Source organism: Rhinatrema bivittatum, chromosome 5 (assembly GCF_901001135.1).
Source record: "Rhinatrema bivittatum chromosome 5, aRhiBiv1.1, whole genome shotgun sequence".
Lineage (NCBI taxonomy): Eukaryota > Metazoa > Chordata > Amphibia > Gymnophiona > Rhinatrematidae > Rhinatrema > Rhinatrema bivittatum.
Genome location: NC_042619.1, coordinates 133,485,936 through 133,513,489, shown reverse-complemented (window position 1 = coordinate 133,513,489; position 27,554 = coordinate 133,485,936). Strand labels below are relative to the sequence as shown.

The 27,554-nt window shown below is 43.3% G+C and overlaps 1 protein-coding gene across 1 annotated transcript in view; it reads right to left on the bottom strand.

The window, feature by feature from the left end:
• VWA8 (von Willebrand factor A domain containing 8) overlaps window positions 1–27,554 on the bottom strand; it is a 745,717-nt gene that overhangs the window by 213,923 nt on the left and 504,240 nt on the right. Inside the window, 7 exon segments of the mRNA XM_029602953.1 lie at window positions 8,132–8,213; window positions 14,315–14,516; window positions 17,127–17,281; window positions 18,359–18,468; window positions 19,709–19,834; window positions 19,943–20,007; window positions 22,875–22,991. Coding sequence (XP_029458813.1) covers window positions 8,132–8,213; window positions 14,315–14,516; window positions 17,127–17,281; window positions 18,359–18,468; window positions 19,709–19,834; window positions 19,943–20,007; window positions 22,875–22,991 — 857 coding nt within the window.

The window sequence follows — 27,554 nt, the reverse complement described above, 5'->3', positions numbered from 1 at the left end:
GTTCTCCGAGGGGGGCGTGTCGGGGGCGTGTCGGGGCGGGCCCGGTCGTCGCGGCGTTTCGGGGGCGTGTCGGCAGCGTTTTCGGGGGCAGGGTACGGGGGCGTGGCTACGGCCCGGGGCGGTACGGGGGCGTGGCCGCGCCCTCCGTACCCGCCCCCAGGTCGCGGCCCGGCGCGCAAGAGGCCCGCTGGCGCGCGGGGATTTATGCCTCCCTCTGGGAGGCGTAAATCCCCCGACAAAGGTAAGGGGGGGGTTTAGACAGGGCCGGGCGGGTGGGTTAGGTAGGGGAAGGGAGGGGAAGGTGAGGGGAGGGCAAAGGAAAGTTCCCTCCGAGGCCGCTCCGATTTCGGAGCGGCCTTGGAGGGAACGGGGGTAGGTTGCGCGGCTCGGCGCGCGCCGGCTATACAAAATCCATAGCCTTGCGCGCGCCGATCTAGGTTTTTAGCAGATACGCGCGGCTCCGCGCGTATCTACTAAAATCCAGCGTACTTTTGTTTGCGCCTGGAGCGCAAACAAAAGTAGGCTATTTGCGCTCCTTTTAAAATCCGCCCCTATGCGCTCAATAATATGCGGTCAGCAATATGCGCTCAACAATACACAATATGCGCTCAATATTATGCGGTCAGAAATATGCGCTCAATAATCTACAATATGCGCTCAATAATATGCGGTCAGCAATATGCGCTCAATAATATACAATATGCGCTCATCAACAGGCGCCTAACATGGGCGCTCAATACCTGAACAAGGCAGCAAAATGGCGACCTCCACGGTGTGCCACATGCAGGCAACGCCGCCGATCCTCGTACCTCGGAGACCAAAAGTAAGAGATGTACGCCTTACCTGATCCTCGGCGCTTCCCGGCTGTAACCCGGGCGGTCTCCGGCTGCGGGGGAAGAGGGGAAATACCTTCACTGCCGCGCTTGAGGAAATGCACCCGCTGCCTGTAAGCCGCCGAACTCGTCTCACTCGGGGCTAAGTCCACGCCGGGACTGAGGCGCCTCTCAGCCAGGCCTGAGCCCTTCTCGCTCGGGGGCTAGATCCCTGCTGTGATTCGGCCACCGGACCGAGGCGTAGACCTCCGAGGGATCGCGGAAATCACCCCGGGAAACTCAACTGGGGGAGGGACCCGAGGGTATCACTGCAGGAGTGCGGGGCTCGTCTTCTGAGAAATTTGGAAAGTAGAAAGTAGATTTGGAAAACACGCTCAGCGAGCGTGCAGGCGCTCCAAACTGCTTTGGAGACGGAAATTACTGAGTTGCTTCACTTCCTGTGGGGGTATATGTACCCGTGCTGACATCAGATCCGTCTCCAACTGCTAGCACGAGCACACTATACCCACTTGTTCTGAGTGCATCTGGCTACACGCTAGGAAATATTAGAATTGAGATAGTGCTTGCAATGTTATTAACAGACTCCTGAAATATGAGTTACTACATGATAGAACAAAAGCAATTTGATCCAAATAATTTTATGGCATATTCTGCAAACCACAGATTCACCGTCTTGAAAGTACAATTGTATGCAAATATCCCAGGTTAGTCTCAGATACCTTACCTATCTATAGCATACAGAAATAAACAAATATAACTCATAATCTCAGAACCCTATGCTATGTCCAAGAATATCCAAAGTAAGTGGACCATAAGGGAAAAGTGATAGAAACATTTGCACAGTAGAGTTTCTACAAATCAAGTTGCAGAAAATGATTGACATTGCATTGACTCTAAAGGCAGATGGTCATAACATGTTTTTTCCAACAGCCAATTTCAAACATATCTATATACTGGCTGAAGAATATTTCCTTTGCATGTGGTATTATTTTTATCTCTAAGAAGTTTCTGAACTCTGCAAATTTGTATAAACAGCAGATGAATCCTATGCAAATTGCACCTTCTGTTTCTCTGTATATCAAAAACTTTTACATTATTTCATTGTATGCCCTAATCCTCCAGTTATTGAGTCTGAAAGGTCAGATTTATTTAACAATCTGTCATATTACATGCACACATACAGATGTTTTATGCACACTGCAATGAAAAACCACCACATTTTTTGCACATCTTTTGTATTCTCATTCACAGAGAATATTAAATGAAAACCTACAATCAGTCTCTATGGCAGCTGAAAGGTTTTATGAGACAAATTATATGGCCAAACCTTGGAACTAACTAAAAAACAAACATAACTTTCTGTGAAAAATGGGCAAAGAGTCTTAAAAACCTTACCAGATAGGAGATCACGCGATGTGGTGAGCGAGGAAGGAAGCAGGCTTTCCTAGCTCCGGGTTCTGCGCTCCCCAAACACCTAACTTTAGAGCGGAAATAGCCGGAAAGTTTGGGAAACTCCCCCCGGTTGGAAATCGAGTCCAAAGGTAGCAACTGCAGGGTGAACGGACGGCAGATATGAGCGTCAAACCGGTACGGAAAGAAAAACAGAAAGCTGTAGAGCCGGAGCCTAAAATGGCGGATGCCAATGCAGGCCAAGATAACGCAGCAGTGGATGAACAGACTGTACTAAAGATCACGGAAGCAGTTATAAAAGGCTTAGCTCTGAAATTCGAAGACCTATCCGAACGATTTGGAGCGCTAAAGGAGGCGATGGGCGATGTGGGTCGCCGGATTGACATTGCAGAAGGAAGAGTGTCAGTAGTCGAGGAAGACATAATGGCGGCGACCACGAGACTAACAACGCTGGAACGGACTGTAAAACAAGCTGAGCAGAAGCTTGAAGATCTAGAGAACAGAGCCAGACGAAACAACTTGAAATTTATGGGCTTTCCGGAAAACATCACGGACATGGAAATTAAAGGTATCTTGGAAAATTGGTTGCCGACAGCCCTAAATTTACCGGATCTAGATGGAAAGCTGCAGATAGAAAGAGCTCACCATTTGGGCCCTAAGCGAGAGTCGGAGAGGCGCCCCAGGTTGATTATCGCCAGGTTCCTCGACTGGGCCCAAAAGAATGTTATATTAAATACCTTTAAAAAATCCAAGGAGCTAAAGTACAAAGAGGGAAAAATTTTAATTTTCCAAGATTTCTCTGCTGCTGTTGCGGCAAAACGGAAACTATTCTCGCCGACCTGCAGTACTCTCTTCAATAAAAATATTAGATTTGCTCTACAATTTCCAGCTGTACTAAAAGTTTGGAATGAGGGACAGATCCTTTCATTTGACGCGCCAGAGAAGGCGGCAACGTGGCTCACCAACCGGGAAGCAAGTGACTGAAAAAAGGGGCGAGTGAAGAACACAATCCTTTCGCAAACGCAGTGAATACCTGTTAATGGAGTGCGAATTGGACAGAAGTACACTGAAGGTCATATGTTGAACGATCCAAGTTTGATAACCTGTCCCATGGTTCAGTGTTGTTTATATTATGTCCATGCACATGTAATATATATGGGGTTCTTCAGGGTAGTCAAGCGGTGCTTAGATGTGGCAAGGGGAGGGCAGAACCTGATCACATTGAAACGGATCTCACGCCCCATAGAGAGTGGGGATATTACTCAGTTGATTGTGGGTTATGTTTTTAGGAGGAATTGATCGGGTGGGGGTAGTTAGAGGGGAGGGGATGGGATTGGGACTTGGGGGGGAGGAAAATGGGAACGTGTACGTAGTTAAGGGGAAAGGAAGAGGGGTTTCACAATTAATGGCACATACATTGGACATAGGAATGGGGCTTTGGATTGTAGTCATCGGTGACAGATTGGTGGCGTATCGGGGAAGAAATAGACTGGGGGCTCAGGCTGGGGGGCTTACCAGTTTGGAAAAGTTTCATAGTGTGACTAATGAAAATATCCGTACTGTGGACCTATGAATAATCTGAGGGTTAAATCGTGGAATGTAGGGGGCATTGGATCCCCGGTCAAGAGACAGAAAATACTGAGTACACTGCAACGCTTGAGGGCTGACATCGTGGGTCTTCAGGAGACTCATTTGACCGAGGCTGAGAGTTTGAAGTTGAAAAAAGGCTGGGTTGGGCACTGCTTCTATAACCCAGCAGTCAAAAAAAAAGCTGGCACAGCCATACTGTTACATAAGCAACTGCGGTTTGAACTTACACAGCAATATGCGGACACAGAAGGGTGAATGTTAATTGTTGTGGGAAAGCTATAGGGGAAGGAAGTAACTATCTGTTCCGTTTATGCACCAAATCAATACTCTCACCCGTTCTTTCAAACGTTGGTAGGGACAATTCTGCAAATGCAGAGAGGGCCATTATTTCTTTTGGGAAATTTCAATTGTGTCCATGACAACATGCTGGATAGATCACAGCCAGTGGCTGGCTTGGGATCCACAGCCAGGAAGGGGATCACGTATCTCTGCAGGGAACTCTCTTTGATAGACATTTGGCAAACACTGCATCCCACTGAGCAGGATTATACACGTGTCCAGAGCACATGCGACGATGTCCAGGATAGATTACATATTGATATCTGAAGCCCTATTCTCTAGGGTGAAGGAGGCATACATAGGAGATGTAGCAATATCGGACCATGCCTTGATAGGAGTGGTAGTGCTAGATGGTGACCCTTCGACGAGGCTACGACTGTGGCGCTTCCCTGCGCATCTGGGGGATGACGTGAAGTTTGGGACCTTTTTGATCTCAAAATGGAAAGAGTATGCAGAGCATAAAAAGACCATATGCAGAAACCAGAGTTGTACTGGGAAACCAGCAAGGCGGTCATGCGTGGAGAGATCACTTCCTACCTGATAGCGCAAGCCAGAAGTCTACATAAGAGAATTTTAGACTTGGAACGCAGCTTAGCCCTGGCTAAGAAGGACTTAAGTATTCACAGAACCAAGGAGAATTTGGCAACATATACAGTATGCCTTAAAGCACTTAATGATGCCTTACACATCAGAGCGCAGAGAACCTTACTTGCTGGGAAGCATAAACTATTTCGGTGTGGGAACAAGGCGGGACGATTATTAGCGAATCTAGTAAAGCTACAAAGGGGGAAAACGGTAATTGATAAGTTAAAGGATAAACAAGGGAAGCCCCTCAAGACTGCTGCAGAGATTGGTGAAGCGTTTCGACGTTTCTATATGGCCTTGTATCAAGAAGATAGAGTTGGTGGCTCTTTGGAAGAAAATCAATTTTTTCAAGATTTGGTTCTACCACAGGTAACTGAGGAGCATCTGAGCAAACTTAATGAACCTATCACTTTGGAGGAACTTCAGGGGGTCATTAATTCCAGCAAAAAGAATAAGGCACCAGGGCCGGATGGACTGAGCGCTGAATACTATAAAATCCTAAAAGATGTTGCCTCAGAAGCGCTGCTGGCGTTTTTTCAGGATGCCGAGTCGAAGGGGAGTTTCCTGATGGAGTGACCAAAGCCTATATCACGGTACTGGAGAAGCCTGGTAAAGATCTGTCGAGCCCTGCAGCATATCGGCCAATTTCCCTTCTGAATTGCGAGGCGAAGCTTTTCGCCAAAATTATTGCCGACAGACTAAGTGTTGTTTTCCCTTACCTGATCATGGAATACCAAGCGGGGTTTGTTAAGGGCCGCGCCATAAGTAAGAACATGACAAAATTATTGGTCTCGATGGCAGAATGCCAAACCAAAGGAATAGAGGCAATGTTGGTTGCGTTCGACTCAGAAAAGGCCTTTGATCGTGTGTCGTGGGCATATCTCTTTTCTGTGTTGGAGCGCTATGGCTTCAGAGGGGAGATCCTTACTTGTATATCTCTGCTATATCACAATCCAATTTCGGCTATTCTGGCGAACGGCCAGCCCTCGGATGATTTCCGACTTTATCGAGGAACACGTCAGGGGTGCCCGCTCTCTCCCCTCTTATATATCTTGTCCATTGATCCATTGTTACGGAAGATAGCGTGAGATCCTCTGATCAGAGGATATTCTATGGGGGTTCAGAACTTTAATATCTCTGCATTTGCGGATGACGTATTGGTGTTCCTTACATCTCCTCAACAGGACCTATCTAGAGTTTTACAGCATCAGAGGGCCTTTGGGGCATTTGCTGGACTAAAAATCAATACGGAAAAATCTGAAGCCATGGCGCTGGGACCTAGATTAAGGAGAGAGTGGGTTGGTACATTCCCCCTAAAGTGGGTTGATAAAGATATGAAGTACTTGGGTATACGCCTGACCAGTGAGGTACAACATCTACATAAAGCCAATATTGAACCCCTATACCAAAACATGTCTAATAAGCTGCGGGGGTGGGGGAGTTTGCCTTTATCCCTTACAGGAAAGATTTTCCTGTTGAAAATGATGGAATTGCCAAAATGGATATATGTATTGCAACAAATCCCCATCTGGCTAACGAAAGCGGAGATAATGAGAATACATGGGTTAGTGAGACACTTTCTACGGGGGTCGCATAGACCACGTCTTCCGCTGCCCATACTAATGCTGCCCATGGCACAAGGGGGTTTAGCTTGTCCCAATTGGAGGGACTATAACCTTACTTGTATCCTGAGACATATATACGATTGGATCAATGGTACTAGTATATATTCCCCAACGAAGTTTTTACTGGATTGGATGTCTCCCCACAGGCGTATGAATATCTTACAGATCCCAGGGAGGGAAGTGCCAGATAAGCTTAAAAAGAATTTGGTGATCCTATCTGGTAGGGGGGCCTGGAGATACCTCTGCCGGACAAAGTTAAAGATGAAGGGTACAATAACCCCCTATCTTTCTTTTGTAGGTAACCCACAGTTCCCTAGTGGCCTGATGTACCGGGTGTTTCAGATCTGGGAAAGTAAGGGGCTGGATAACATAAAATGTTGTTTACACCCCCAAACACTGATCTTAAAAAGCTTCCAGGAATTGAAGGATCAGTTTGGTTTAGTATCTCAGGACTTCTTTGCTTATTTGCAGATAAGGCACTATATATTCTCCCTCCAGCATATATCTGAAGACTTTCTTAAAGGCCCAGATCTTGAAACATTTTTTATCACCATGGGGCGGAAATCCAACTCGAGTGGGACCTTTTCTAGAATACTGAAGGGGTTAGTGAATACCAGGGCCTTTGAGGGAATACAGGTCAAATGGGAGAAAAGGGCTAATATCAGATTAACAAGTGATGCAATAAAAGTATGTCTTCAAAATAGCTATAAACTGACCGAAAATGTAATTCTCCGAGAAGTTAGCTATAAAGTATTGCATTGTATGTATATGTCAAGGACTCAGATGTATGCTGCTAAACTGTGCGATTCTGCTAAATGTTTAAAATGTGGGACATCTGATGGAACATTAATACACCTCCTCTGGGAATGTGAGGGGATAGTCAAATTTTGGAATACGATTCTACTGGAAGTTGGAGGGATTGTGGGTTTTGTCATTCATAAGGACCCTACCTTATGTCTCCTTGGACTGCCGCCTAGAGACATGGACATGGTAGACAATGCGACTGTTCTTTTTGTAAAGAAAGCCATGGTGATTGGCCTTCAGACTATAATGGCTAAGTGGATAGTGGAGGACCAGCCAGAGAGGGCACAGTGGCAATCTCAGATGGTAAACTTATTGTGTTTTGAGTATCTAACGGCAAAGAGAACGACAAAAAAACGACTGGCCTTATGGGAGGAGACCTGGCTACGCTATCGGGCAAGCCTACCACAGACTGTGCAAGCAACAATCAAGCTGCAACTGTACATGGATTACAAGGAATCCACTCGCAAGCCAAGAGGATCCTGATGTACCACATATATTACTGCACCCCGGACGCTCACTCGTATATATATCTTTGACTGTCACCCATTTAACTCATGAACCCTATGCTTCCAAGTAAGGACTTTATTTCTAACAAACAATTCTCAAAGGGGGTAGGGGGGGGGGGGGGGGAAGGGAAGGGAGGGTATGTGTATACTTTCTCATCTGTTATATGAGGTTGTACGTTACGAGATGTAATTTAAAAAATCTCAATAAAGAAATATATTAAAAAAAAAACAAAAAACCTTACCAGGTCATATAGGTGGTAATGTAAACCTCAAGTTTCACTTAAACCTCTGAGACTATTTATTTAGTTACATATATTTATATTCCGCAATTCATTACCAAAAAATGTTCGAACCAGATCATAACATTCTTATATATAACAATTTTATAATCTCATAATTAATAACTGTGCCTACGATGCAGCAGATATCCATTCCTTACCTAGGAATTGGAATATATTTGACTTTCTTTGAATTAAGATCTGTTACTTCCAAGTACCCAGCGGTCAGTGGGGGATTGACATCTGCAATTAAATAAAGCATGTTTCAGAAATTATTTCACAGTTAAAAGAGTCTGAAATATTATATTTATATCAATTGGGCCACACTTTTCTTTTCAAATACTTCATTTTCTATTATATACACATAGGGCTGGATTTTAAATGCCCTGCATCTGTAAATCCGGCCGGATTTACGCGCGCAGGGCCCTCGCGCGCCCGCGCACCTATTTTGCATAGGCCGCCAGCGCGCGCACAGCCCCGGGACGCGTGTAAGTCCCGGGGCTTCGTAAAAGGGGCGGGGAGAGGGCGTGTCTGGGGCAGGACCGGGGTCAGGGGGCGGTTCGGGGCGGGACCGGGGGCATAGTGCCGGCCCGGGGGCGTGGTCGAGGCCTCCGGACCAGCCCCCGGGTCGGGTGATGGTGCGCCACCAACCCGCTGGCACGCGCAGATTTACGCCTGCTGAAAGCAGGCGTAAATCTGGCAACAAAGGTAAGGGGGGGGGTTTAGATAGGGCTGGGGGGGTGGGTTAGGTAGGAGAAGGGAGGAGAAGGTGGGGGGAGGGTGAAGGAAAGTTCCCACTGAGGCCGCTCCGATTTCGGAGCGGCCTCGGAGGGAACAGGGAACGCGCGCCGGGCTCGGTCCGCGCAGGTTGCACAAATGTGCACCCCCTTGCGCGCGCCGACCCCGGATTTTATAAGATACGCGCGGCTACGCGCATATCTTATAAAATCCAGCGTACTTTTGTTCGCGCCTGGTGCGCGAACAAAAGTACGCCCTCGCGCAAATTTATAAAATCTACATCATACTGACTAGGAATGTGTATTTGTTGCTCCATTCGTTTCAGCAGTACATGCGTATCTCACAAATGGATAGTAGACATGCAAAACGGATGATATGTACGTACATCAATTGCAGACTACATAAACGCACATCATCCATTTTGCGCAGCTATTATCCATTCGTTAAATACATGTGTACTACCAAACGAATGGAGCAACAAATGCATATCCCTAGTACTGACCAAAACATTTTGGAATATTCCACATAACCATGCTATGATGAAAGATAAAGCGTTAGTTATTTAGAGAGGAAAATATAAGAACAGAATTAAGCAATTATCTGTCATGAGTTCCCATAGGGTGTATGATTGATATTATACTATGATATAAGGAACTATTCAACGATACTTTTTCCAGAGGTACCAAATGGGAGAAACATTTCCATGAATAAAGCTAAAAAAAGAAAAGCAAGTTTACAGCACAAGCACCTTCTGCAGATTATAAAAATAAATAGGGAATAAAAAAAAAACATGTTCTCAGTTTCTTACTTAAAAATAGACCAGTAAACGTTAATAAAAGGAGCTCCAGTCAAGCAATCAGCTACATTCCCAGAAAATGCTAGCAGGAGGACAATGCATTTCCTCCTCAGTTCCTCCTACTGTGTTACTTATCAGTGTCCACAACAAAAAAACATACTCCCATAGCCGATAACTTTCAAACCTAGTCATGTTACTGGATTTGTGCACATAAATTGATGCATGGAGATTTATTCTAGTATTTTATAAACTGTGCAGCAGGTTTTATACAATTTTATAAAATACCATGTAGATAAACTTTGAAAGTACACATGTGTGCTTCAGTACATGCGAATATTTGCAATATATTGAAAGCGCATACTTTCTCTACCTATTTTATAAACATACACGTATATATTTTACATGTGAAAAAAAAACATATATGCGTAAAACCCGCAAAAGGAGGAAGATATATTTTAAAATATGCATGCATACTTGAAATAACTAGTTTGCTGATACTTCCACCAGTTCACCGAGACCCTCCTAGTACATCAACCTGAAGTCACCCAGTTCACCCAGACCTCACACCCAAAATAGCAGACAACAGATGAGTCTATCATTGGCGCTAGATAATTAGCAGGTGTAAAATTATGCAAATAAGTTGCCTAATGTATTTGCACAAATTTCTCATAAAACAGGAACCTCTGTGTACACCTCTTAGCCCCACTGGAATGCCCCTAGACCATCCCTTTTTTGCACAGGTAAAAGTGTGTGAAACCAAAAATACATGTGTACGTTCGAGGTTTATAAAATAGCATGCAGGAGAATACAGGCTACTTATGCACTTATATGCTACTTTTCTGAATGCAATCCCTTTGAAAATTTACTCAACATCTTCTTACTTGCTCCAAAATAACTTTTTTCAGTAGTAGAAAGGCACTCCTGCTTTGAATCATTCACAGATTTGTGAATCCAGTACCTTTAATTTTGTGCCTTACAAAACACCCGAGACATTTAAATGAAGGGTTTAGGGAAGCACTGGGATGATGCCATGATGCATTACAATTACACTTGTCAGTAGGAGAGTTTGTGAACCATTTGTATTAGCACAATAAAATGTATCATAAAACTCATGTAAAGCATGAAAAAGGAAGCCAGGGATGCCACTCAGTGTCATTCATTTGTCCACCTATGCTTGCTTCTCTACCAGTTTAAATTTACCTGCTCATCTGCTTATTGGCTTATCTGTGGGACAGTAACTGGCCCAAGTTAATTGTTTCAGTTGCTGATGTCCTGAGGCTTGCAAAGTCCAGCTGACCAGTGTCAGATACCTTTTTCAGACCTTGGAGGCCACGAGCCTCAACCTCTGCTGCCACTGACTCTCCCATCACTGTCACTGCCTTGGATATTTACTAGAGCACAAATGACCAGATATACAATTTTTACAGTTATCCAGCCTTCCCCAGGTCTCAAGGTGGTCGGAGAATAGGTCAGCTATGGGGAGGGCAACTTTGAAACTCTGTGGGTTGCTTGCAGGCCCACAGGCACTTTGCATCCACAGGTCTGTCTGCAGGACAATTTTCAAAAGGGAAAGTTTCCCTTTGAAAATCCAACAGAGGGCCAATGCTACAGGGATCCTTCACTCCCAAGTACTTTGCACTTGCGAAGTACGCAGGCTAAAGAACGCAGGGGGATTTCAAAATAAAATTCCTCCTGCGCACTTTATTGGGCCTGCCCTAGCCCCATCCCCACTGCCCATGGGGGAAAGTATGCACATTATTGGCAGCATGTGTACTTTTCCCTGCATCGGAGGAGTGGGCAGGGAAGGAAACTATTTTATAAGGGTTTTTTTCCCCCATGGGTAAACACCTGTTTATCCACTGAAAGTCCCTTGAAAACTGCCCACTGTATTTTTATGCATGCAAATCCCCATGGTTTTGCACAGAAATCAAAAAGCAGCGCCTCTGTTATAAAGTGATTTCCTTGGCTCCAAACTACAGTTTGGTTCACTGGAAAGAACATCTTTGCTTGTTATTACTGGGACAGCTTTGCTCAAAAATGTGCACTGTATATCATTTTTGACATCCTTCCTGCTGTTAGAATTTGGCTGACGTACATGGATGTATTTATAGAACCAGAAGGGTTAAGTGCCAGAAATGACCAGTTACCATGCAGGGTGAGAGGAGGAGCTGGCTGGGACAAGCTGAATATTGTGGTTTATCTTAGAGCACGCACTTTCATATTAACCCACAATGGCAAACATCTGCACATTTACAAGTCTGCACAAGAGTTACACACAATTGTGGAACATTTCAGATATCTGCCTCACCAAAGGGAAAACTAAAGCACGTGTATGACTGAAAAAAAGCCATGGAATGCAATTTCCTACAGATTGTCTTGATACGACACATAAGAAAAGCCAGTTTTATCACTGCACTAGAAGTAGAGTACTTGGTGTCAGCACTTAAGCCAAAAAGCCATATTTATAGTAATCTTTAATGACAATTTTTAGAACATTTCCTTTGTTCTACAATGTAAAGTAATTACCTAGGCCAAATGCTGCACAGAATAATCTGTTTGCTGCCTTTGCTGTTTCCAGAAACAAACAGGTGTTGCCTTTTTTTTGTCTTTTACACCACAGTGCTTTTTTGCACATTAAAAAATTTACTTGTGGCGGCACCACACATTACTTTCTGAGGGAAACATCTTTGTTTCAAGGACAATAAAATGAGAGTAATGGTTTACTATAGATGAAAAATGCGAATTAAAATGCAGTGCAAGTAGAAAAAAATAATCTTGCTCTGGGAGATGATGAGAGATGTATGGCAGTACAATTCAGAAAGACTTATTCCTAACCATTGGGCAGAGGTGACCTTGCTGCCTCCTATTACTATTAATCTGTAAGGAAGTTGACTGCCAGATGTGTTCTTATTGAAAGCTACAAGCAGCTTTCCTTTTCCACACATGAAGAGGCTTGGTGCAGATGGCTTCATTGCACTTACTCTGATAAGCCTTCACCGGCTAAGGATTTTGTTTGCAGGGATTCCCATTTCTTGGATAACAAAGGCAGCAGGAGAGAGAAAGATATGGGATATTTACCATACCCAGTGACAACTTTCCTTCATAATGAGATCTGAGGATTCCCTCAAATCCATCTTCCAATAGGATCACTAAACTCTGGAATTTGTTGCCAGAGGATGTGGTTAGTGCAGTTAGTGTAGCTGGGTTTAAAAAAGGATTGGATAAGTTCTTGGACGAGAAGTCCATTACCTGCTATTAATTAAGTTGACTTTTATAATAACCACCGCTATTACTAGCAACGGTAACATGGAATAGACTTAGTTTTTGGGTACTTGCCAGGTTCTTATGGCCTGGATTGGCCACTGTTGGAAACAGGATGCTGGGCTTGATGGACCCTTGGTCTGACCCAGTATGGCATTTTCTTATGTTCTTATCTTCCTCTGCTTACAAGCGAATAAGAGATTCCTTATACTCAACAGACACCAGATGAGCTTTTAGGGTCCTGTTTGAATCACAGAGGACAATTTTCTAAGCAATTTACACAGGTCAACTGGCTTTCTGAAAACCACCCTCCTTCAGTTAAGTTAAAAGGGGTTTCACAGTGCATGTACCTTTAAGCAGGTTAAAGAAAGGTACTCACAGGGATCTTTGTAGGTAGATAGAGGAAGGAGAAATCTAATCTTACCTGATAATTCCCCTTCCTTTATTTCTGCTACAGCAGTCCAGGACGATTGAGTTCGGTATTTCTTCCAGATAATGGAAGGAGAGTACTTTTTTTTTTTTTAAATCTGTGTCATCACTACTACATACCCGGAGCGCAGAACAGAATTACGCTAATATTCTCTGCCTCCAGCTGATGGAAGAACTACTGACGAAGCAGCAGTTTTTAAATCTCTCTTAAGGGCAAGCCTACAATTTGAATTATACATGCATTATTTTACTCCAACTCAGTTGCTCACATAAGCAGGAGGTGCAAAATACCTGCAACCTTTGTATATTATGCTAATTTTCTCTTTGAAAATTAGCTACAAAGTATGGGTGGTTAAAGTGTGTGCGTATTTTGCAGCCAGATGAACTACCAAAGCCACCCTAAGGTATTATATAGCACCATAATAACAGGTAGAATCTATTATATAGTACCGACAGCTAGAACCTGATAACGTGATTGTTATTTTCTAAACAAACCAACAAGTTTGGCAGTTTTATAGAGGACAATTTTCAAGTGATTTATGAGGGTAAACAGTGTTTTACCCATATCAGTCAATCATCTGAAAACTGTCTTCCCTCCATGTGGCGAAACGTTTGCACGTTTCTCCGAAAGGCACAAACGTTTAGTCGCGCTGAGAGGACATCTTCCCGGGGATGTGTTTTGGTTGGGAAAAAAACAGTATGTATGTAGATGGCATTTTCAAATATTCACAAGCACTTTGTCAGCAAAATTTACCAACAGATAATCAAATGCAAGTAACAGTGGCATATTTCAGAGAGAAGGTACATGCAAAGCCCGTGGGTATAAAAAAAACTATGCATGATCTTTATCTCAATGCAGATAGGATAGAAATTGCCCCCCTTAATGACATCTGTTCCAGAAAGAACACACTCTGAGCTCCAAACAACATTTATCTGCAGCTATTTTAACAACCATACTGAATAGACAAGTCGCACAGCAGTCACATGCAGTTAATCCTCGATCTCATTTTAACAAAGTGAATTCTGCCAGTAGAGACAAATGCTAACGACTCTGGCAATATGCACATAGCATCAAACATAACTAAAAGTTTCACCGATAGCTTATCTGCTCATATCATACCTTTGGGGTAGAGCTCCTTCAATGGCACATCGTGGGGGGACAGTGCTCTAACTAATTGATTTGCAGCTAATGAAGTAACACAATTGCTGCGCTTCACAGCTCCATCTGTTTTGTGCCTTCCATAGAAGAAGGGATCTGTAGAAGGTGAACTCTTATTGCCCAGTGGGGATTCCCGTTTACAATGGTACACGTCACTGGGAGACTGAAAATGAGGCAAAAGTACAGTAGTGTCAGAGTGAACAGAAATCAAGTACAGTTGTATGAAAGGTCCTGTGAATGTTTCCTTTTAAAGAGAATAGATTCAGGTGGCCAAGTGTTCCAATGGCTGGCACTGCACTTCTTTTTGGGAGATTTGGGAAATCACCTTCAGTCATTAAACAAAGGGTTTTTGGCCACAAATCTGCTCTGGATCGTTCACAACAACCTTTAGAGGTGCTCTTACTCACTTAAAGGCTTGCAACCATTCACAACTATTCTACCAGAAGTTATCCACACTATTTTTCATCTCAAGGAGTTGCTGTGAAATACAGAGTATCCTTCCTCATGATGCGCTTGTATTTAATTTGAAATCCTGTTTTCTCTCTTCATCTGCTTCCTTTTAGGCATTTGAGTATGTTACTGGTCTAATGCAATTTTTACCTTAAAAGCAAGAACAATGTACATCTTATTAAGATGATCATGATTGGTCTGTCTTCTCAAGGTATTTTCATCTAGGTTAAATCTTCCTAAGGCAATCTTTATGGATGTTAAATTTGTTGCTGAAGATTTCTTAATCATTTTCTTTACTTTTTAAAAGGAGAAATTCTGTAGCTGAGGTCATATCATTCAAAGTAATTCTGGCACTGCATTTATTATTACAGCAGCCAAATCAGGCTTTATAGCACCCACTTATGGGCTTCCAGCTGGTTACAAAGAACGATCATGGTAGATTTATTCTGTTTATCGTCCCCTACAAGATCTGTCCTTGCTGCTCCTCTTCTTGTTCTCATAATAGATCAATCAATCGTGGCCTCCGGTAACCTACATATTTTCTGTTATACTTGTTCCTTCCATAGGTCAAGTAATAAAGTGATTTCCTGTGGCCAAGAGAAGAGACTACAGTTTCTATTAGAGATATTCCCAGTCCTGCTCTTTAGCTGGCCACAAGATGTCATTGCAAGAACTGTGCTTGGTTTAATCTCCCCCCCACCTCAACACCCACAGCTATTAGTGCTTTCAGTTATATCCCAGTCTCATCCAGCTTGAGTAGGGAATCAAACCTTCAGACAGTTATAACTGGTTCCTCTCTCTCTCCCCAAATATAGCCCACATCTTGGTTAAACAAGACTGACAGACTGGCTATATGATAAGGATAAACTAAACTATAAGCAAAGCTCTTAGTTTTCTACAATTGTGTGATCAAAATTTTCTCATTGACAGAATGTGCACTCAGCCACAGAATGTCTCCTTCTAAGAAGTAAAGAAAATTCCTAAGAAATTTTCTGCAACAAATTTAACATCCATAAACATTGCCTTAGGAAGATTTAGCTTAGATAAAATACCTTGAGAAGACAGACCAATCATGATCATCTTAATAAGATGTACATTTTTCTTGCTTTTAAGGGAAAAGCTGCATTAGACCAGTAACATACTCAAATGCCTAAAAGGAAGCAGATGAAGAGAGAAAACAGGATTTCAAATTAAATACAGTTGATTTACTGTGAATACTGGTACTTTACATTGCATGAATGTGGACAGGTCAAGAAAGGTTATTCATTTTGAGGAATGGCATTTAAATAGTAGAATCAACAACTTTCTCCCAACTCCTTCCTACAAAACCGGGAAAGTATGTAAAGGAGATCCAATGATATTTGATTAAACTATCAGTAAGAAGACACAGTTTTCTTCTACATTGAAACATTTTTTATAAACTGCAACTTACAAATAATATAGATCTAAGTGGTGTTTTATTATTTAAATATAAACAGAACAATACACATGGTAATGCAGACATGTCACTGATTGCAATTTTAAAAGTCTGGCCACAGATTTATGTCTTGCCACAGACTGTATCCTAAAGGCTGACTCAAAGAACAAGAAGCCTTTGCTGTGACTGAGCTGCAGGGCAGCCATGTGGATTCTGTACAGTAGCTCAGATGTTAACACAGACCGAACTTTAGGTAGGATGCACACTGAGCTGCATAAAAACACTTTTGATTCAGTCCACACTCAACAAAGATGTCTTTAGCTCTTTCTGACAACCCTATTCCCCCCTCAAGTGATTTGTTACAAATTACCAAAAAGACTGTGACATAAAGGTCTGTTGAAAAAGAGAAGAATTCCTCATAACACAGTCATATCTCAATGCATTAAGAAAAGCAATGCCATTGGGAAAGCATTAAACCAACTTGCTCTTTCTCTCTGTAAATGGGTGGTTATAATGTGCTGATGTCATAACTGGGGGGTGAGGGTGTCACTGGCCTCGATAATCCTTTATCAGAAGTGGTTGCTAAGAGACAATACATCTCACCAATGAGAAATGCCAATACCATTATTTTCATGTGTGGGGGTGCGAGTGAGAGGTGAAGCGAGGGTGAGGCAGGAGGGAACGATGGAGGAATGTAAGATAGGCATAAGGGATACACAGGGAGCAGACTTGGGGAGAAGAGGGGAAATGGAAGGATTAAAAGCAGAGAGGAAAGGAGGAATGAAGGTCTGAATCAGAATCAATGTGTATGATGACAGATGGAGGGGAGAAATACTTAACGTGAATTTTATGCAGTATGCTTAATATTATTTAATCATCTGTGCAACTGCAGTCTCACGTGCTTACCATAAGATCTGGGAACCCAACAACTATTGTGGCATAGCTATTCTCATCAGAGAGAATCCTGTTGGGAGATACGATCTTTTGTCCCACAGCTGCACTCAGATTCTCTGATGGTAACTGGTCACAGGAAACTATATGGGGGATAGATGGCTTTGATTCTAAAGGAGAGAATTCCATACAAGATATTAGGTCATGATTCTCACTAACCATGTTATCCAACTTTAATTAAATATTTATTGCATGTCTACCTCTACTGCTGTAATTACAATTAAATGTAATTCAGTACACGTATATAAATCTGTACACTTAAGATTCTTGTATATTATAAATGTGCATTTAAATTCTCACTAAATAATTTTACCCAATCAAGTTGACAAGTAACATTGAAGACAAGGGATATAAGCTCATTTAAAAGTTAAAAGCACAGGGCCAGATTTTTAAATCTACGCCCGATTTTATAACATGCGCACGTAGCCGCGCGCATGTTATAAAATCCGGGGTCGACGTGCACAAGGGGGTGCACACTTGTGCACCTTGCGCGCGCCAAGCCCTAGGGGAGCCCCGATGGCTTTCCCTGTTCTCTCCGAGGCCGCTCCGAAATCGGAGCGGCCTCGGAGGGACCTTCCCTTCCCCTAACTAACCCGCTCCCCCAGCCCTATCTAAACCCCCCCTGACCTTTGTTGACAAAGTTACGCCTGCCGAGTGCCGGCGTGCAAGCCCCTGGCATGACCGCTGTGCCAGAGGCCTCGGTCCCGCCCCTGCCCCGCCCCCGGACCATCCACTCCCCACCCATTTTTGAAGGCCCCGGGACATACGCGCGTCCCAGGGCTTGCGCTCATCGCCGGGCCTATGCAAAATAGGCTAGACAAGCGCAGGAGCGGGTTTTCTGGGTTACACGCGTAATATATGCACATAACCCTTTGAAAATCTGCCCCATATTGTGACATTACAGTGAAACATAGCAAATCAATTGGATAAAATGGTGTCAGGGTACTATGGGTCTGATTTATTAAGGTTTTATTCCCATTTTGTGTTTACTGGAAAACAAGCTTAGTAAATCAGCTTCATATATATATTCTGTGTTCTATCACAAAATATTACTGCTGCAATGCTTAAGTAAACTGGTGTCACTCCTGCATATACTGTAACAGTGCACAAAGGATCAAGTTGATGAAGTGTGGACACGAGATCAGCTCCTTTCCTCGATCCGGCCCTTCCCTCACATCTTCAAGCACCTGTTGTTAGGCCAAATCCAGTACTAATGGGTTCCTCATTCAACGCATGCAGTTGGCAAACTCCAGTCTCTTCACTTTCCACATGGATGGACTTGGTCAAAAGAAACTTTCTGTAAATCATTTGAAAAAATAGGAGTCAAACACACAACATTTCCCCCCCATTTAATGAAAATTACCAATCTTTTTATCAATGTTGTAATAATGATGTGCAGGTAGATCTATCTAGCTTCCTCTATGTGTGTATATAACTTCTCTCCCCTTACACTCCCTCGAAGGAACTCTAATCCACTGAAATGGCTTTTCTCTCTTCTGCTTCACTGCCTGCTGTTTCAGCGTGACCTGCACAAGGCTGCATGCTTTCAGCTGATATGCACACAAAATTTGGAACAAAGTACCACTAACTCTGCAGCTGGAGCCAGGAAAAAAGCTAAAGGTAAGTTCTAGTGTATGATGAATCTAAACATTTCTAAATACACTCATAATTTCTAATAGCACACCAAAACTACTAAATTTGTATTTCTGGTTTCATGTATACATCCTCTATAATGATGTTATATGAGATAGCACTTAGCACATTTTTTCAGGAAAAAAAGACTAGAGCAAGAGGAAGAGCAACTTACAGCCTGGGAGAGATATGATTATTGTCTCCAAATATTTGAAAAAGTATATAGATCCACTAGACATGAAGTTTACATTGGGTAATATGTAAAAATCAAAAGAATATTATTTGATGAGAGTTTGGTTACTGGTTACAGTGATGGACTGGGAATTAGAAGACCGGAGCTAAAGCCCCTTCTCTTCCACAGACACTCATTGTGAACTTGGGCATATCACTTTACTGATCTGTGCTTCAGATATTCCTTGAGACTGAAAATCCTTTGGGTGGGGGATCATTCTATTTGTATCTATATTCATTGTGCAGCATTGTATACACACTTCTGGTTTTTTATATTTTAAAAAAGCTACCAAAAGGACATTTTTTAAAATTTGGAACAAGAATTATTTTACTATATTTTACTACTAGTGTAATCAAGTTATGGAATTTTCTGTCTAGAAATGTTGCAGTAGAAATCATGAGCATATAGGGTATTAATGGGTAAGATGATGTAACCTCCTAAGATCTTGAGATAACTTTGCCATGGCTCACTACAATCAGAACAATAACTTCTAGTTCATGGAAATCACTTTCAGGTGGCACTGAATACTGCATGGCATGTGATGACTTTAATTCCATATGCGTTGCAATGAAGTCTGCATGGTAGGATAAGGTACAGGAGCCAAACAGCTGGAGGCTGAACCGGATAAATGGAAATGTTTGAAAGCTGAAAATTGATGAGGTTGTGAACTTACTGCTTTGTTTTGCTTTCTATTAGAAGCCAGCGGTCTTCAGCCACCAGGAAAACTGAATGGAGGCTGATGGGTAGTGAGATAGTATGAGCATGACCCTCCAATACATCAAGCACATTAATGCTGTTTCTATGAAATATTGGAAAGAGGAAAAGATATTTAAGTACAGACGGAACATTCCAAGCAGGAACTGATTTCTGATGAAGTGAGCAATATATAGATAGTACTAGATCTTACCCATTTTCCTTATAGAATACCAGCCAATTTTTGTGTGAAAATTCTGTGCATATTTTGTGTATGTCCTAGAAAACATGATAGAATAATTAGTCACATATCTGCATTTGAATGGAAATCTCCAGAAGTAAAGGCTGCTGGTTATATAACAATTACATGCAGTTTGGACTTAAATATATTTCTCGCTACTGCAGTGTATTTTATTATTTAAGTTACCCAGAAATTTTATCCGTATCAATGTAAGATTATAATAATTTTCAGGGGGTTTGAGGCATCTGAAATATTTTATTAAGATATCATATACCATGCTATATTATTTAGCATGCTTGTCCTTTTGAGCTTGTTTTAGTTGCCTAGATGCGTATCTTTGCAAAACTTTACATTAACTAAAATGATATCATCTAAGGGCCTGATATACTAAAAGGTTTTTTCCATTTTGTATTTATGGGGACCTGCTAAGTACACAGATCCCAAGTGACAGTTCTGCAGTTTTACTGGGTGCAAAGAATAGCAAAATTGACATCCACTAGTTTCTAGCAGGTAGAAAAAATGAATAGATTATCTCTTGTGGATGGGGCAAAATAAAAGACTGGGATAATCAGTTTAAGATTATATGTACCAATGAGTATAACCTCTACGAATGAAGTAAAAAATCTTTACTTGAAATAATCTTTTTCCAAATTCACAATTCAAAGTGGGGAACATACAAAATGTTCATATCAACGTTAAACACAATATTACATAAACAAAAAATAAAACAGCCTAGTCTAATACAAAATCCTACATACATTAACCCTGCAAATGCTATTAGATACATCCAGTACAACAGATGTAGAGACAAAATTGTTCAGTGTGCTTTTTGAACTCTTGAGACTTGGGATTCAAATCCTTGCTTAAGTTAAAAATGTATTTATTTATCATATTTATATTCTGCTGATCCTAAAAGCTTACCCTAAGTGAATTACCACAAAAACATACAAAAAAACAACACAGGAAGACAGACACATAGTACATATACATCATAGTTACATCAAAATATAAAATAATTTGATTCAATAAAAAAAAAAAAATCAGATCAATGTACCAGATATTAGAAACATAGAAATGATGGCAGAAGAAGACCAAACAACCCATCCAGTCTGCCCAGCAAGCTTTCACACTTATTTTTATCATATTTATCTGTTACTCTTGGCCCTTATTAGTAACTTTTTGGTTCTAGTTACCTTCTACCCCCGCCATTGATGTAGAGAGCAGTGCTGGAGCTGCATCTAAGTGAAGTATCAAGCTTAATTGGTTAGGGGTAGTAACTGCCGCAATAAGCAAGCTAATCCCACGCTTATTTGTTTACGCAGCCTGTGTAATTCAGTTCTTGTTGGTTGTTATCTGAATATAAATTCTCTTTTCTTCATTCCCCCTGCCATTGAAGCAGTGAGCTGCGCTGGATATGTATTCCAAGTGAAGTATCAGGCTTAATTGATTCGGGGGTAGTAACCACCGCAACAAGCAAGCTACTCCCCCGCTTTTTGTGAATGCAAATCCTTTTTTCCAAATTTCCTCTTGCCGTTGAAGCATAGAGCAATGTTATAGTCACATTAACCATGTGTATGTTTATTGAATAAGGGTATTAATCACCAGGTAGTAGCTGTCATTCCCGCAAGCCACCCCCTATGCCTCTTCTCTTCATTCACATCCTCTAGACTTTATGGATCCACAGTGTTTATCCCAGGCCCCTTTGAAATCTTTCACAGTTTTGGTCTTCACCATTTCCTCCGGAAGGGCGTTCTAGGCATCTACCACCCTTCTCTGTGAAGAAATACTTCCTGACTTTGGTTCTGAGTGTTCCTCCCTGGAGTTTTAAAACGTGTCCCCTTGTTCTGCTGATTTTGGATCATTAAAACCTTTCAAGTATGTAAAAGTCTGTATCATATCACCCCTGCTCCTCCTTTCCTCCAAACCACCACTCCAACAAAATGCTTGCAAAAAATAAAATGCCTTCACCCTTTTACAAAAAGTCATATAGTTCTCCTCTATTTGCAAATCAAAAGGGAGGTTGTTCCACAATATCAGCCCAGCCCCCTTATGTATCCAAGAAATGGGTAGGAGCACGTAAATTATAATGAAAATAATAATTAACCATCATGCCATTAATTGTGATTGGCCTGCTATGCCCAAAACAGCAGAGGTGTTAAAAGAAATTGAGATTAACATATGTAAACAGTGCGAGCACATCTGCAGCACCTACCCAAATTGCACCTGCTAGGCTGGTTCTAGTAAGAGCTATTATTGCACTTTCCTTTTCTTTGATCCTTGCAAAGCTAATTAACTTAATAAAGTCAGTTACCTTTCATGTAAAACTGCAATATGTAATGCACAGGTGTATTAGGCCCAACACTAATATTTTTCTTAGATTTAAATACACTACAAGATTCCACAGTTTTCATATCCTTCTTCCGGAAGGAGTGGCATACCACACACAGGGAAAAAATTCCTTCACCAAAGCATATTTGCAACAAAATCTTTTTCTTTCGTAGTCAAATCCAACATTTCTATTACACATATGTTATTACTTAATGTCTTCTTCCTTAAATGCATGCTGTGATAACATCTGTGTAACAGATGTGTCAGGCCTAGGCGGATATAGCTATAAAAAGAGTTTGTTAAATATGCTCTGGTGAAAGGGATTTTCCTTGTGTGTAGTGCATCGCTCCCTATTCTAAGTATATAGGAATTTTTGTGTTGGTTGGAAGCTGAGCACTCCATCAGACTCCTGCTAATGTGCCACTACATAGGCTGTGCGGTGCAGAGATTTCCACAAGATTTCACTGTTACACCAGGACAAAAAGAGTAGGATGCATTTGGTCAGCTCACATGTTATGTTACTCCAGTGGCCCAAATTGCTTCATGATGGCATACAGATTGCCTTGATATTGCTCACCTGTGCCTCCTTGTTGCCCCACCAAGATGATTTCTTGGGAGGCTCCTGGCTTTCTGGTGAGAACACAATACGACGGAGTGCACCACTGTTTGTGTCCAGCAACAAGATCGCATTACTCTGAAAAAAACAGAATGGAAAACTTTACACTTGTGGCTCTTGTTTTCACTGTTTTATAAGTGCCTTTTAATACACAGTCATAACATTTCTTGGCTACCTCAGTTTGAAAGTATTGCTTTGAGCCGAAGTCATACTTTCAGCAATATGAGAATGAGTTCCCCTTGACAGTGCCAAACACAATTTTGGGATAACCAAAAAAAAAAGCAGATTTTACTTGTGAGTTTCAAGTGACTAGTATCTTTCAAATCAGGGATGGTGAAAAAAAATATACAAATTAACCATAAAACAGAGCCACTGTATGCAAATAAATGTTATAGTAACATAGCAATGATGGCAGAAAAAGACCAAATAGTCCATCCATTGGCTAAGGGTAGTAATCCCCACGCCTTCGGTTAGGGGTAGTAGCTGCCACTCCAGGAAGGTTACCCCACATGCACCCTTTCCTTAATTTCCACCTCTAGCCTTTAGGGATCCACAGAGTTTATCCCTTGCCTTTTTGAATTTTACTGGTTTTTTTCACCACCTCCTCTGGAAGAACATTCCAGGCAACCACCACCCTTTTCCACGAAGAAATATTTCTTGATATTGGTTCTGAGTCGTCCTCCACGAGGGTAGTAATATTAACCATCAAATCCATGAACTGAAAAAACCCATTACAAATTACTTATAAGATTTTTTACAGGGTGATAGCCTTCTTGATAATTCAGACATTGCTGCTTGTACGTGCTTTGCTTTTGAACACGGCCGTAGCAGCAGTCCTATGCTTTTTCCCTAATGTCTGCCTATCAGTACCCCAGATCATAAAAGTCAGGGCCCCGCACTGGCTGTCATTTGAATCCTATTCCCCTTTGTTCCCCCACCAGGACAAAGAGTCCCAGAGAGATAGAGTGACACAGGGTCCACTGGGCTCTGCGTATGTGTAAGCATGCTAAGGGAATAACATGGGCCATGTAGCTCAACAGCCTCAATATGTGCTGAACTGACACCTGCTGGCTCTGTTGAGACACCGCTGCTATGGAAACCAAAGTGACTGTCCTGAATTGCGGTAGGAAGGCTTTTGCCTGAGCTGTGTCTAGCAGAACTCCTATGAAGTCCAACTGAGGTGACGGAGTGAGATGGGACTTTGGGTAGTTGATGACAAACCCTAGTGACTCCAATACCCAGCTGGTCAAGCACAAGGACCAATCGTCCCCTGCCTGAGAGGTGCTCTTGACTAGCCAATTGTCCAAGAAAGGGAAAACATGCACTCCCAGTCTGCGGAGATGCGCCTCCACCATGGCCAGACATTTTGCAAAGACACGTGGGGCCGACACTAGCCTGAACAGCAACACTCTGTACTGGAAGTGCTGTTTTCCTGCTACAAATCTGAGATACTTCCTGTGATCTGGGAAGATTTCAATGTGAGTGTATGCATCCTTTAAATCAATGGATCTTAGCCAGTGCCCTTTTTGCAGGAGGGGAATCAGGGTGCCTAGGGAAAAGATCTTGAACTTTTCTTTGTTCAAGGCCCTGAGGTCTAGGATGGGACAAAGTCCCCTTCTTCTCTTTGGAATCAGGAAGTACTGGGAGTAGAATCCCTGCCCTCTTTGTCTTGGTGGGATAGGTTAGACGCTCTGGCTGTTAAGGTAGAGAGCTCCCGTAATAGTACTTCCTATTGGACCCCAAAATGGGCAAGGAGGACAATTTGGCGGGACACACAATAGGTTTAATTGGTACCCTTGACGGACGATGGACAGAACCCACTGGTCTGAGGTTATACTGGGCCACCAATCCGCAAAGAACAGTAGCCTGCCCCCGACTGGGGGGGGGGGGGGGTTTCCAATGTCTCAGATACAAGTGGCTGGTTCATACTCCCTATGATCCAGTTAAAATCCTGTCCCAGGATTTGGCTGTGGCTTGGGAGCTCTCTGTTGCCTGGGATGGCTATGGGAGCTCACCTTCTAAGAAAGGAAGTGAGGGGCTGGAGGACAGTACTTCCTCTGGCAGTAGAAAGAATTCCTCTGACCCTGCCTTGCAGACCTCCTGGCTGAGGAGGGCAGGTCTGAAGTGCTGGCAGAGAGCAGGGCCACCGCATCCCTCACCTTATCTCTGAAGAGATTCTCTCTTGTGCACGGCAAGTCAGCGAGTCTTTTCTGTACCTCCAGGTCAGAGATCCAAGGCCCGCAGCCATTCCATCCTGCAGGCACCGATTCCCACTGCAGAGACTCTCAATGCTGTCTCAAAAACTTCATAGATGAACAAACCCCGTGGTTTTCCACACTCCAGGCTCTGCTGCTGTTTTCCACACTCCACACACTTCCATGCCCTGGAGTGTTTTCCACACTCCAGGTTTTGCTGCTGTTGAGGCAGTCACTCGGTCACCTCTTGCACTTGCTTCCAGAGGCTGCATGTGAATTGGTTCACAAAGAGCTGGTAAGAAGCGATGCAGGCAATGAGCATGGCCCCTTGGAACACTTTTCTTCAAGAGCATCCATACTTCTATGATCCTTGCCCGGGGGCGCTGAGGCATTTGTGCAAGAGCGTTTGGCCTTCTTGACAGTGGATTTGACCACTACCGATTGGTGTGACATCTGACGCTTCTCCAATCTGGTAGCCTATTGGACGAGATAAACCCCATCCACCTTCCTGTTGTCAGAAGGTACCATGAGGGAGTGTTCCCTGATCTCGTGTATTGGAACCGCCACGATCTCTTTAGGAGACTCCACGAACTGGAGGTTTTCCAGCATCTTTTGCCTGGCATCCTCCTCAGTAATTAACTGAAAAGGGATGGCCTCAGCCATCCTCCAGACAAAATCTGTGAAGGTCAAGTCCTCTGGAAGGGACCTCCTTTACTCAACTGGAGGAGAAGTTTCTGAACGGAGATCTTCTGAGTCCTCGGAGGAGGACTCTGCAGTGTCATCCTTCCAGGTGTCATACAGGGCCTCATTCTCACTGTAATCCATAGGGGATGGGGCCCTGGGTGCTTGGCTTTTGTCCAGAGGCATGGGCATCGGTAGCACCAGTGCTGGCCCCAGAAAAGATGGATAGGGGTCTGTAAGCCTTGGTGTCCCTGCAGGCCTCGATGGAGCTTCCTCGGAGAAGGAACCGGCAATGAGCACCGTCCCCACTGGGCATTGTTGGCCTCCCGGGAACTGACGCCAACTGAGTCGGTAACACACCGATAAGCACGTTGAGCCATTCCAGCAGCAGTTCCAACAAGGTGCATACTGGTACCAGCACCATCGGTGCTACTGGTTCGATGCCCTGCAGCGCCCGCTCCACCGCCAGCTGGACCCTGCGCTCCAGTTCCTTCTTGAAAGCTGCTGATGCCAAAACCATCTGGGAGGCAAGAGGGGTGGCCAAATCTTCCTCAGATCCCAGAGGTGGATTGGCCACTGGCACCAGGATCGGTGCAGACTGTTGCAGACCCCCAGCACTCCTCGCCGCGGGGGTCACTTCAGGGGCATCATGGCATGAGCCGGTGCCTTCTCAAGCCTGGCACCATGCATTGAAGGTGACTGGTGCCGATGCTTCCTTGGTGCTTGGCCCGGTCTTTTCCCAGTCCCGAAGTCAATGACGATGAACCTGATGTCCTTGACTTGGAAGAAACTGACAGGAGCCGTCCCTGGCATCTCTATCCACTGATGGCATTGACGGAACCGATGGCCCCCAATATAGATGATGCAGCGTCCATCAGTGTAAATGTCGTCGATGCCGATGGCTTGGATTTCCTCATCCCGAAGCATTCTCCATCTTATCGAGTCAAGCGCAATGGCTTAAGTTCTAAAGAGGTCATCTGGGCGCACATGCAGCAGCCCCGGACATTATGCGGTGCCCCCAGGCAGAGGACACACACCTTGTGGGGGTCCATGATAGACATGGTCCTTGGACACTGGGGGCATCGACGGAAACCAGACGAGGACATGATGAATGAAAAGGGAAAAACGAGGGATGGTGATGGCAGGCAGTTGTCATCGGTGGCTACTGAGGCATTGCCGCCAAGGAGGGGAACAGAAGCGAAAATAAACTTACTGAACCGCTGAAAACCCTGACTGAGGAGACTAAGGGGACCTGAGAGGGACCCAAGTTCCATGAAATCTCGAGAAAACCTGAAAAGAGACAGTGGAAAAGTTTCCAGAGGCAATTTCTAAAGAAAAGCCATGAGCTCTACCGCGACGTGAAAGCTCTGTAGAAAAAAAGAGACTGAAAAGGGACCCCACGCAGAATAGGACATGCTGGGCATGCTCAGTATGCACAGTCAAAGTTATAGAAACTTTGCATAAGTTTTCCATGCCAGGCTCCATCCGATGTCGTCAGCCACGTGTGAGGACTACCATCTTGCTTGTCCTAGGAGAAAAATTAGTATATACGCACATAAGTAGATTCTACTCACGTATTCCATATTTTATAAAAGTCCAAACTACATATGTATTTTCAGCTTCGCACGCATATATATGTGTGTAAAAAAGGGTGTTCAAGAAGTGTTCCTGGGCAGGGCCAACAGGTATGCACAAAAGTTGCTATTTTAAAAGACACTTAGATGCGTACATTTTCCACCTTACTCGTGTATTTTATATACCTGCT